This window comes from Mustela erminea, chromosome 4 (assembly GCF_009829155.1).
Source record: "Mustela erminea isolate mMusErm1 chromosome 4, mMusErm1.Pri, whole genome shotgun sequence".
In the NCBI taxonomy this organism is placed as follows: domain Eukaryota; kingdom Metazoa; phylum Chordata; class Mammalia; order Carnivora; family Mustelidae; genus Mustela; species Mustela erminea.
Genome location: NC_045617.1, coordinates 147,627,470 through 147,640,050, shown reverse-complemented (window position 1 = coordinate 147,640,050; position 12,581 = coordinate 147,627,470). Strand labels below are relative to the sequence as shown.

Genomic DNA, 12,581 nt, shown 5'->3' with positions numbered 1-12,581 from the left:
TGCCTTCCCGTCAGCTTGAATCTGAAGGCCTCCTTTCTTCCCCTTCACCTGTCACCTTTTTTTCTTCCCTGTCATTCTATTCAATCCTGTGCAATTAAGGATGATTAGGTGTTAAGATGAAGCAAAATTAGAATAAGCTAATTACTAATTGCTCACACCCAAACCGTGAACGGAATAGACAGATGCAGTAGACGGGAGGAAAGTACAAGTGCCCCGTCGTGAAAATATAATTACTCACGGTGGGGATGTTGGGGGCGGGGCGCGGGGCACCGACCCAGTGGCCGCGTCCCAGAGCATCTGGCTTCTTTAAAACACACATGCGCGCAGATGCGGGCACGTGGGACCTCGCAGCCTAGCTGCAAGAGCCTCTTTAATTTGCTGAAGATACTTTGTTGGGACGTCCTGGGGTTGAATAGTAAATAAACTCCAGGTGCAGCCATTCTTGCTGCCTTTTGGGGGAGAAATATTCCTTGGGCCACCTTCTAAAAGACCAGACAGACCAGTGCATGAAAATTAGGATTGAAAAAAAATTTTTTTTTAATATGGAGAGCCAACTAACTGACACAGAGGTGATAGGTATTGAGAGAGACCTCTGGGGTGCTTGTGGGTCATTTAAGTCTTTTTCTTTGATCGCATCATTTTGGCAAATAAATTGCATCCTTTTCCTTTTTAAAAATTTTTAAAGATTTTATTTATTTATTTAAGAGGTAGAGAGCGCAAGCAGGGGGAGTAGCAGGCAGAGGGAGAAGCAGGCTCCCTGCTGAGCAGAGAGCCTGATGCCGGACTCGATCCCAGGACCCAGGGATCATGACCTGAGCTGAAGGCGGGCGCTTAACCGACTGAGCCACCCAGGTGCCCCACATTACTTTTCCTTTTACTGTTAACACTTTGAAAGACAGATGATTATTTTTAATTTAGCTAATTTTAGGACAGCCTAAAACAAATCTAAAAACTGCTTTGTTAACCTAATTGGCTAGTTGCACCCTAAGTGTAGTACTCCCCATCATGTTTTTGTACAATTTACATACCCGCAGGGAGTAAATATGTGAGGCTATTTTGATGTAGTGAAAATCCAAAGGGATTGCATTTAACATGTATATTTTTGAGATCCAAGATAATGTGTGTGTGTTTTTTTAAATGATGTTTGTTCTTTTTATTTGAAATGTGTCCATAAACAACCAGCTGCTCTTTGCGACCTGCCCCTTTTCTCAGGTTGGTTTATGCTTATTTACAGTGCAAGCTCCGTGACCTCAGTGTCAGCATTTTTGGTGGCAAGCTTTGGACATTTCCCAGCATTTAATTGGAATGATTCTTTGCCTAGCCCTGAACATTATGACCTTGTTCCTGTCACATAATCCTTTCCAAGAAGTCTCTCTTTTTAGAAAAGTCGAAATGTTTTATAAGCATTTGATTTTTGTTACCAGACGAAAGGTTTTAACACTTCATTGAAACATCTCACAAGGGGTCTTGGTTTTAGAATATGTCCCCCCATCCCGCCAAAAAAAACGGTTAAGATGAGATTGCCCTTGACTACTTGCTGTAGGAGGTATGCTTACTTCTTCTGGAGAGTAGGGATCTAACAGACTTGGTAAGACCACACACCTCAGGACCAAACCTTGGTAAAAGGAGAAGTCACGTGTGCATGTGACTATCCTGTCTCCATCACACGACCAGGGTGGGTGGGTCGGGGAGGGGGGTCCTGTTGGAATTTTGCCTTGTTTCAGTTTCTGGATGTTTCCGACAACTGTTCCACCCTCTGCCCAAACAGTGCCTCAACTCTTAGCTAAGGTTTTTAAGGGAGACCTTCTTTTATTATTTATTTATTTATTTATTTATTTGTTTGCTGGAGAGAGAGAGTGCATGCAAGCGAGCACAGGCAGACAGAGTGGCAGCAGAGGCAGAGGGAGAAGCAGGCTCCCAGCCGAGCAAGGAGCCCGATGTGGGACTCGATCCCAGGATGCTGGGATCATGACCTGAGCCAAAGGCAGCTGTGTAACCAACTGAGCCACACAGGCGTCCCTAAGGGAGACCTTCTTGAAAAGCTGGTATTGCGTTGGTATAGGTCAGCATGAGTATATCATTTGGGTGACTTCAACCCGAGAATTCAAGGCACTGTGCTGAGTACTAAGCAGCGTCCAACCCGGTTCTTGCAGATGGTGGTGGAGACGGAGAAGTACAGCATCTCCATGAAGATGGCGTCGCCCGAGGACGTGAGCGACGTGCTGGCCCACATCGGCACCTGCCTGCGGAGGATATTTCCTGGCCTGTCCCCGGTGTGAGTGCTCGGGGGAGGGGCGAGCAGAGCAAGCGCGGCTCCTCAGGGCTGTGAACGAGAGGGCACTTCCCTTCACGCGTCCTTCGCTCATATATTCGACGGCAAACCCTCCCTCAGCCCTTGTGTCTGACGTCTAGGGTTCGGCCCTCCTTTCACCTCTGCCCCCAGGACTGAAGCAGAAACCTTTTTGACCCAACTTGAGACGTACCCTGGTGGGACCAGGGGCTCACTGCTTTGCAGAAATGCATCAGGGAGAGTACTCATGGGAGCCAGAGGCTTCCTTTTCCTTGACTTTTCCTGGCTCTTAGTTTTCTGAAACACGCGTTAGGAATATGAGTGAACTGTGTCTGTGCATGCCCTCCTGGTTCTTTGCTAAGGGCTTTTCATTGGGATTCTGTGCTTGGGGAACCGAGTTTGTCCTTCGGGAGGGTGTGGGTCGTTGGGAGGGGGATGGATGGGCGTAGGTAAAAGGCAGAGAGATGCGCTGTCAGATAGCTCCCTAAATTAATAGTCCCTAGTGAAAATACCTTCCCGCTGGAGGGAGATGGTGCAGAGTCTAAAAATCCCTCTCCCGGGGCTTGCTCTGTGCATGGAGGCCACAGAGCCTCACAGGGACACACGAAGATGGTGAGCTGCGCACCTTACTGCGTGGGAGCCGGAAGGACATTTCAGGGACTTGCCCTTCGTGGAGCGTGTTCTTTATGTTGCTCTGCCTGTTAATTAAGAGGCAAAGCAGAAAAACCTAGCCGTGTGTACTTGAGCTTTTGGGGCGTTTGCAGGTGGCTTGGTGGGGATGGGGCTTCCTCACGGTCTCTGGCTTTCCGAGACCTGCTAGGTTCTTCTGACAAACCTGTGCGGGGCTCTCTCTTCTCCACCTCCTGCCAGCACGGGGGGTCTGGCCTGTGCCTTCTGGCTGTTCACCCAGGGCTTCCTCCTCTCTGCGCCGTTGGGCTCCTCGCACTTCTCGGAGTGTCTGACTAGCTGGTTGCAGAGGGAGCGGAGTGTCCTTTGGCCTCATTCCATGGCACGGAGGGGACAAGGGGGGCTGCCGCCCAGCTCTTCCCTGCCTGGAATTTCCAGGTACGAAGCCTTAAAGGCAAACTCCTGCAGTGTGCAACCGTGCACACATGCGTGTGTGTGCATGAGAGGCGCGGGTGCAGGGATGCGGGACAAAGTGAGGCATGATGAGTGGTGAGGGGGAAATACCCAGAAGGAGAACCTTCTTGAAGACACCAGAGAACTATCTGGGGTGATCGCGAGTCAGCAGTGACTACAGCCTGTCCTCCCTTAAAGGACATTTACTAACGTGACTGTGTACATGAGCTTCCTTGTAACTTCCTCGTTCTCATCCCAAATCAGCACCGATGAGATCAGAAGATTATTACACTCAGCCTTATTTAGCAAGGCCTCATACGACCCTCAGAGCAACATGCAGAATCGCTACTTTCTTTAAAATACAGTTTTATTTACCTAATGTTCTAGGAGTTTGGAGGGGATTGCCAGTTTTGGGCTTGAATTTTCCCATTTTTCTTCCCAGAGGAAATGGTCTAAGGAAAGTGTCGGAACTCTTCTCTTCAAGTTCTTTTTTTTTTTTTTAAAAGAATTTATTTATTTATTTATTTATTTATTTATTTATATGACAGGCAGAGATCACAAATAGGCAGAGAGGCAGGCAGAGAGAGAGAGGGAGAGAAGAGGAAGCAGGCTCCCTGCTGAGCAGAGAACCCGATGTGGGGCTCAATCCCAGGACCCTGAGATCATGACCTGAGCCGAAGGCAGAGGCTTTAACCCACTGAGCCACCCAGGCACCCTTCCATTTAACTTCTTGTTGAAAGGTTCGGGCAGCAAATATGAACCAAACATTGAATAATGAGCTCCATTTCCAGGGAGGCCTTCGCTGAGTGTATGTTAGTTTCTAAATCCAAAGCCCCAATCTGAGCCCTTCTGTGTCCTGGCTGCACAAGGACGGCCCCAGGCACCTGACACGCAGTGCATTCCAGCGACTCAGCAGGCTCCCCCCCAAACCTGCCCATGTGCGACACTGCATCTCAGTGGCTCGTCAGTGCGCAGTCTCTCGTTCAGTCGCACAGTCAGACCCTTTCCGTGCCTGTCTGCTGGTCTGCCCCTCGTCTGGCTTCTCCTCTCCACTGAGCCCTCTGTGGTTCAGAGGGTCTCAGTCTCCTAGGGCAGCATCGTTTTTGCTGCTGTCTCAGTCTCCTGTCCTTGTCCTTGCAACAGGTCTTCTGCATGGCGACCGGAATTACCCGGTTGTGTTGATGCCTCGTAGGCTGGCGCAGCCGACCACTGCCATCTGGACCCATGATCCAGCCTGTGTTCGAGCGCGTCCGCCTCTCCTGTCCTTGGTGCTTTCGTACAGGCTGCTCATCCAGACACACTCCCACTCCGAAAGACCCAGCCCGGTGTCTGAAGAGCTTCTTTATTCATGTTTCTGTAGAACTTTCTGAGCATGTCCCTATGCTAGCACGTTTCTCGGGGTACAGTCCTTTCTTGATACACTTAAACCGTCAATATTTACTGGGTTTCACTGTGGATGGCACCGTGCTAAGTGTTGGGGTCCACGGCCCATGTGGAGTTTCCACTGGGAACTTGCGTTGCTTGTATAGGGAAGCAGACCCCAGAAAGAGAAATGAATCAGTGAAGTAAGTATAAACTTACTTCACTTACTTACTTAAACTTACTTAAACTATTAGAAGGAATAAAATTCTGTCTGCCAGGGCCTCCCTGTGGCCATGATCCTTTGAACAGACCCCACAGGAGAGAAGGAGGCAGAGGAGGGCAGAGAACGTTTCCTTCTCAGGCCTCTGCTCGTGCTGTCTCTCCTGCCTGGACCAGGGTTGGAGTCTTGGAGGGGCTGAGAGAGAACCAGGGCGTCTGGAGTACGGGACTGAGGAGAACGCAGGTGGCAGGCGGTGACTGGCCTGAGAGGAGGCTGGAAGCTGGTGCGGGCCAGTGGGGCAGGGGACGTAGATCCTCGTGGGAAAGAGCGCGCAGGTCAGCCCTAGCTTGCGAGGAAGCCCCGGCCGATTGCAAGTAGGGATGTGACCTGATACGTGATGCTCTTTACGATGACGACTTTTGCCACTAGGGAGAGCAGAGTGGGAAGGGGAAGGGCAGGAGCGGGGAGCCGGTGAGAACGCGGGTGGGGAGCCAGGGGAGGGAAGGCTGCGGCCGTGGCATTAGAGACAAGGATAGGAGGTGGGCGGTGGAAGATGAAAGGTGTATTCTGGGTCCGGGGCTGGCTGGTGGATTGGGTACGTGGGTGACAGCGGTAAGGAAAGGGAGGACCAAGGATGGCTCCTAGGCTTCTGCTTTAATAACTCAGTGACTCGTGCTACCTTGCAGGGAGGTGGAGAGGGCCGAGGGTAGGTGTGGGAGCAAGTTTTATTTGGGGGGAGAAACACCCAAGCATTCTGTATCCGGTGTGCTAAGCTCGAGATCTAGGACATGGCGGGATGTCAGATCAGCAGGTACATATGTGATATGTGGGGTTGGGGCTTAGGGGAAAGGTCCGGGTTTGGAGACGTCGCAGATGTGGACGTCATTAGTGTAGAGTCTTGCTTGTGCGACCGTTTGGAGATCACCCAGGGAGAGAAGGTATCTTGAGAATGATGACAAGTGTAAGAGGAAGAGCCACGAAGGGAGTCAGACAGGATTCCCGGGGAAAACCAGGGCCTGGGAGGAGCCTCTGAAGCAGGGAGGGGGTGGCGGTCGAACGACTGGATGTGGACCAAGCCCAGGGCGGAGGGCTGCCCGGGGAACCGGGCGCGGTGAAGTGCAGCCCCAGGGTTGCGGTGGGGAGAGGCGGCCACTGTGCTGCTGGGATGGGCTCCGAAGGGAGGAGGTCGATGTGGCACCTGCGGGAAACTTGGTAGAGACATTCAGCTGCGAAGGGAACTGAGAGGTGGGAAGTAATGAAAGAGGTCCGAGAAATTCCAGGCGGTTTTTGTTCGCATGCGGAATGGGAGATAGTAAAGCACACGGCTGTGGCGGGGGGATGCTCTGGTAGAGAGAGGTTGTTGTTGGAGATCGCGGTAATAAATCCACAATGTCCTTGAGAAGGGATTGAGCCTTGAAGCCTTGAGCAAAGGCTGTGTTTTTCATTCATCTGAAATCCCTAGTCCTTGGCACATACCAGATACTCACTGAGGTTCCTCATGTTTACCGTGTGCCCAGTGCACCGCCGGGCGGTGTGACATGGGAGCTGATGGAAGTTGGAAGACCGTAGCCCAGCCTCGCAACCACGGGCGCGTGGGCCAAGGGGACACAAAGCCGATGAGTGGGTGACAGGGCCGATGGAGGAGGTGGACGGGTGTGGCTGGCTGAGCGGAGCCCCACCTGAGAAGCGGGGAGAGGACTCAGGCTGGGCGGGGGTTGGGGGTGGGTGGGGAAGGCAGTAGCAGTTCGGATGAAGCCACCCACCCAAGAAGGGAGACTGTGATTTAGAACTTGACCTGGCAGAGAATTTAAATGACGTAAACATACTGGACTTTTACTCACTTTCCTACCCACCCTGCGCAGTGAGCTTGTCCAAATAAACCTGTACTATTTTGTGACTTGCACGTTCCGCCTTTCCTCTGGAAGTTCCTTAGGTTGTATTATGTGATTTTAGCAGGGGAAATGCATAATGACATCGGTCCTGGTTATCGACCAGGGAGCAGGGAGACGTAGGCCTTCAGATCCTTCTCCAACCCTCGTGTTGCCTCGGGTTAAGGCGGTCAGCAAGGGAAGTATTTCCTTGACGTAGATAATGGAGAACATGTCCTCAGTCGTGTCACATGTCCCACTCATAGTAAGCTGGAGAATAGGAAACCATATTTGATATAATACCGTATGTTGACTAACTGGAATTAAAACAAAAATGTAAAAAAAGAAACCATATTTGGAATCTTCAGCCTGGTTTGAGTCATTTGTCTCCTCAGGTACATTACCTGGGCCTGTGATGGGCGCCTTGGTCCCCCGCCCTCCTCTCTCGCGGAGCGCCGCTGGGGCCGGGTGGAGAGAGACGCGTCTGATGAGTGGGCGTCACGAACCGGGACAGTCCAGGGGACTCACACGGCCAGGGCCAGTCTCCGCTCAGATAATCAGTTCTTGGAGAGTCCAAGTTTGCCTGCCTAGAAATGAAACTGTATCTGCAAAGGTCTGAATTTCTGGTTTTACCCAAATATAAATTTTGAAAATGATATTCATGATCAAAATCAAACTTACAAAAACAGGATGTGAATAATCTACAATGTGTAATCAGTCCTCTTGACTACAGTCAAGAGAATGCAGGTAGGGAAAAAATGAGGAATTTTAATAAAAATTAAATAGTCTCGCCAGGATCCACTCCTCATGTCCCCCTCCTCCCCTGGTCCATACCTATATGCTAGGATGTTTAGCGCTTCCTCTTTCCTTCCCTTAGAAAATGACGTTTCCCTCCTCTCTTTAAATAAAATTTATTTCAAAATATGGTTAGAATTTAAAGGTGCCAGAAGAAAATGTAAGTTAAAAAAATCAAACCGCTATTAGCATTGTGTTGTGACCACTCTCATCTTTGCTGTGCGAAAGTGGGTGTCCTTGGAGGTCTGGCCTCAGAGAGGGACACTGAGTTGCTCGGGAAACATCTGTAGTAAATGTTGTTTAATCCGTTTTCCCAGAGGGGTCCATAGTGGCATTCCTCTTCAGGAGGCTGTTTTGTTGTGGCCTTCAGCTTTTCTAGTATTAAGAATCTTGGCTGTTCTCCAGAACCAAGTGAGATTCTTTTCTTTTTCTTTGCCTTTTTTTTTGTTGTTGTTTCTTTCAAATGTCAAATTAAGTCATCAGGACACAGTAGACTTCATTTAGAAAGTGTTCGCTGAAGGACTTCCTCAGGCATATGTATGTGAGTGAGATGTTGCCTGCTCCTTGGGAGTTTCCAGTCTGAAGCAGCATAAGAAAGTTCCACAAACAGTACAGGGAAGGGAGGGAGGATCCTCAGATTTCAGAGAACGGAGAGTCACGTCTAACTTGAGACGCCAGGAAAATAGTGTATGATTTGTACTTGCTTTCCTACTTTTTTGGAAGAGGTGGAGGGTGTGTTGGGAGCGTTCTGTGGGGAAGTGGCGGGAACAGGTGCCTTTGGGAGACAGGTGTCTGCCTGGCACAGCCCTAATTGGGAGCCCGCAGATGTCACTGTGAGCGAACGCCTCAAGGAGGGGTACTGGGGACAACGAAGGCTCTGGAATATTAGAATAAAATGGTAGTCACACTTCAGGGAGCAGCGGTCCTCGGTGCTGCTTATGAACATGTCCGTGGAGAGAGAGGTGCCACTGGAAGGTGTCAGGTTGTCAGGATGCTTTGGTGGGGATGAGACTCTGGGCAAGTTAACTCCCATCTCAGCGCCTCAGTGTCCTCATCTGTAAAATGGGAATAATGCCGCTGATACAGGGAAGGATTAAATTAGCTCCTGTAAATTGCTTCAGAAATTTTATCCGTAGTACAAGGTGTTGTGGTCCATTACCCAGCAGCATCAGAAAGGGCAGAGGTTTTATGTATGGGAAGTTTCTTTGAAGTTTGATTTTTTTTTTTTAAAGATTTTATTTGTTTATTTGACAGAGATAGAGGTCACAAGCAGGCGGAGCAGCAGAGGGAGAGGGAGAAGCAGGCTCCTTGCTGAACCAGAGCCCGATATGGGACTCTAAGATCTCTAAGATCATGACCTCAGCTGAAGGCAGACGCCCAACCGACTGAGCCACCCAGTCGCTTCCTGATTTTTTTTTTTTAATTATATATAGCATTTCTCTAGTTTGATTTTGTTATTGTTATTGTTAAATGTACTTAATAACATCCTTTGTAGCTGACAAAACAGTAACCTTCTGGCACGAGCTTTTCCCCTAAACTTTCAGCATCCCTGGACCTTCTGGCACACTTGTGACACATTGGAAAGTCAGCATGTTAGGACCAGGTTTCTTTGCTCCCGTAATAAAAATGGTGTTGCAGATCCCTTTAGGAGGTCAGAGCCAACTGAAGTGCTTTGAAAAGGTGAGGTTCCTGTGAAGAAGAGTGGCAAAACAAGAGTTAATGTAAAAACAAAAGAAAGGTGCTTTCTTGTCCGTCTGCTTTTCTAAAACGGAAGCAGCGTTTAGTTGGGGTGTGGTTTGTGGCAGAAAAAAGTGTGGTTCTGGAGACCGCTGCCTTCCTGCAGAGGAGCTTTGGAACTGAATTCTAAATACATCAATTAAGTGGAGTTAAAGAATTTACAGATTTTTTTTCGTCTCAACCATTTATGCATGAGATTCGCCTCCAGGGCTTCTGGCCGGTTTGTCACCTGGTTCGCGGTCCCTTGGAGCCTCATGTAAATCAGACCCCTCTAGTGTAGATGTTCTAGATCCAACGCTACAGGACTGCCTGCAACCTTGCGACATGACCCGTCCATCTGTCTGTCTGTCAGGATTTTGGTCTACTGCTGTGGCACGTCCTCTGATGGCAGATCCTTTCTGTCCTTTCTGTCTGTCTTTCTGCACACGATGCAACCTCTCGCCCTGGGTGTGTAAGTGTGACCGGTGCCCTGTGTCGCACACACATAGACTCCTCACCACTGTTCAGCTGCAGGAAGAAACCAGCGTGGGTCAGCAGCAGGGTCCCCCTCCCCGTTGCTTCTGTGGTGTGTCAGAGCCTGGACATTAGCCACCCTCTGGAAGGTTCTTAACTACTTTCTCTCTTAGGTAAACAAACACACCTGTTTCACGAGACGTCTTCATAGTTTCTTACAAAAGAAAGAGGGGAACTGGCACAGAGCTGGGCTGCAGAGGGAGAGGGAGAAGCAGGCTCCCCACTGTGCAGGGAGCCCCGATGGGGGGCTCGATCCCAGGACCCTGGGATCATGACCTGAGCTGAAGGCAGACACTTAACCAACTGAGCCCCCAGGGGCCCCCAGACCGATAGGTCCAAAGACGGGTTTTGAAGGTCAGGAGGCAGCTTCCACACACACATGTCCCTGCTGGCTGCTGCTTCTCTCACTCTCCACTTGACTTGTCCTTACCCCCGAGCAGGAATGTCCGGTGTTGTTTTTGGAGCAAAATTGAGGCTTTAGTTTCTGAATCAGCCGTGAGGAGTCATCCGTGTCTCCCTGTAATCCTAGACTGCCACCTTCCTATTCTTGATCCTACCAGTTTCCTGCCAAAGAGATTTGCCTTATTTTCTCCCTGCTTTTGGCGAACTTAACTTCATCCTGTGTGTCATTGAAACAGCGTTATGCCACGGCGTCCTGCTGAAACGAGGCAGGAATTTTAGAACACGCATGTGACCTCAGAGGAAGTCCAACCAGAGTCTCCTTTGGTGTGTCCAGCATTCACTTAAATCAACTGTGTCAAAGTTTGGGGTGGCTTCCGATGGCGCTGCTGTCTCTTTGCATAATACCTGGTTTTGCTGTCTTGTAGCCGGAGATAATGCCGTGAAAATTCCAGAATGATATTGTTGAGCCAAGATGAGCCATTTCAAAAGGCCAGATTCTGTAATAGCGCTTTTCAGCGTGACTGTCTTCTTAAACCCTCATTCCTCCCAGATTCAGGACTTTTAGGATAATAGGACTTAATCGTGGATGTTTTCAGGTGAAACCGAGAAAAATCATGCCACACTTGCAGACCCCGTGCGTTTCTGCAAGAATCTGAAGGCATTCATGACATTTGACATCCGTTGGTTTTAGGCACTTAGGGTTCAATCCTAAAAATTGCAAAGAAGTAGACATATTTTCAGTGCTAGTAGAAAGTTGGTATTTACATGCTTTGTTATGTACTTGAGGTTTTGTCTCCGAGCAGAACGAGGCCCCTGGTCAGGTTCTAGCCTGTTTTTATCTGGAATCCATCCCGTGAGAAAGTGGAGCTCCCTAGAAACACTACCTGCTAGTCCTCTACAAGATGGTTGAGATGCGTCGTGATGACTGAGAACATCCAGTGTAGCAGAAGTGCTTTTAATTCATTGCAGGAAGGTGAAAGTGTGTTCAGTGTAATTGGGCATCTTGACGTCACTGCTTTGCACCCAGGTCCTCCCATGATCCCGGGCACCTCTGACCCGCTGACACCGTTCCGCACACCCCATGCCCTCCTCCCCTCCTCCCCACTTCGCTCTGGAGTGCCACACGCGAGCCCTCAGCCCTCGTCATCGCCTGGAACAGCACTTGCTGTTCCCTCGGTACAGTTCCTCATCCCGCCCGGAGCACAGCCCCTCCACTTTTCTCTTCTTGGAAGGACCAGGTCGTCCCGGCCATATATCCCTTGGCTTGTCCCCTCCCATTCCCGAGCGCCCCGCCTGCCGTGTCTGGGGCTCCACTTGGGCCCTGGCAAGACCCTCGCGTCCGTCTGTCCTGCTGTTCTTCTGGCCCGCCTGCCTGGAAAGCCTGTAGCCCCACCGCGCGCCAGCTGCCCCCTCTTTCCGCATGTCTGGGCTGCAGACAGGGTCCCGCGGGGGGTCTGCTTGGCGCCACCGGCAGCTCCTGACCTTGGCTGTCCCTGGGTTCTGACCGGTCCTGGGGGCTTCTCTTTAATGTCCCAAGTTGTTTCCCTATTTCCGAAACCTGCCCCCCACCCCGCCCTACAGATACCAGTCTCCAGTGCCTGTCTGACCATCTCGGGCACCCTCTGGACCCTTTCCGTGGCCCCTCGTTGCCCTGAGAACAAAGCCTGAACTCCGAGATCAGACCTCAGAGTCTCTCTGTGACCTGGTTTTGGTGTAGTTCCCCGGACAACTTGGTCACCTCCTCCCTGTCACACGGCATCTGCTGGCTGCTTTGAGCTACGTGCGGTTTCTGGTGGTGAATACGAGCCTTCTCATCTCCTTGAACTTGCTGGCCCTTTATCTGCCCCCCTCTCCCCGGCTCCTGGTCCCCGTCCACTGGCCCCCAGATGGAGTCTTCATTCCTCTCCAGGCTTTAGCATAGATGAAGCAGGTGCTGGAGAGCATTTCCAAACCCCCGGCCCCTCCGCTGCTGTCTCCCCACCAGAGAGATTTTGTGCCCTTTCTGCTGCCATGTGCTTCTCCCGTATTACAACTTCTCCTTTTATACTGCCTCTTTGTTTGTCTGGTTCTTGTGAGAGACGGCTCACTGGGAACGTGGGGACGGTGTCTGTTTTGTTCACAGTTGTATGCCAAGTACCTGGTTAGCTGGTCTTGCTGCACTATAGACATTTAATAAAAATTTGGGGGTGAGTTAAGGGATTCATAAGTTCCTCGTTACTTGATTCCTGGGAAACATGTAGGAGAGCGTCGGCTAACGTTTGTCAAGACTTCACCAGGCACCAGGGATGGTTTTGATAACTTCACAGCTATTAAT

At 50.4% G+C, this 12,581-nt stretch overlaps 1 protein-coding gene across 1 annotated transcript in view; it reads left to right on the top strand.

Annotated features, from left to right (window-relative positions):
- The window catches only part of CARMIL1 (capping protein regulator and myosin 1 linker 1), a 300,014-nt gene that overhangs the window by 121,594 nt on the left and 165,839 nt on the right, over positions 1-12,581 (top strand). The window contains exon 5 of the mRNA XM_032341268.1: positions 2,154-2,275. Coding sequence (XP_032197159.1) covers positions 2,154-2,275 — 122 coding nt within the window. The remainder of the gene's footprint in view (positions 1-2,153; positions 2,276-12,581) is intronic.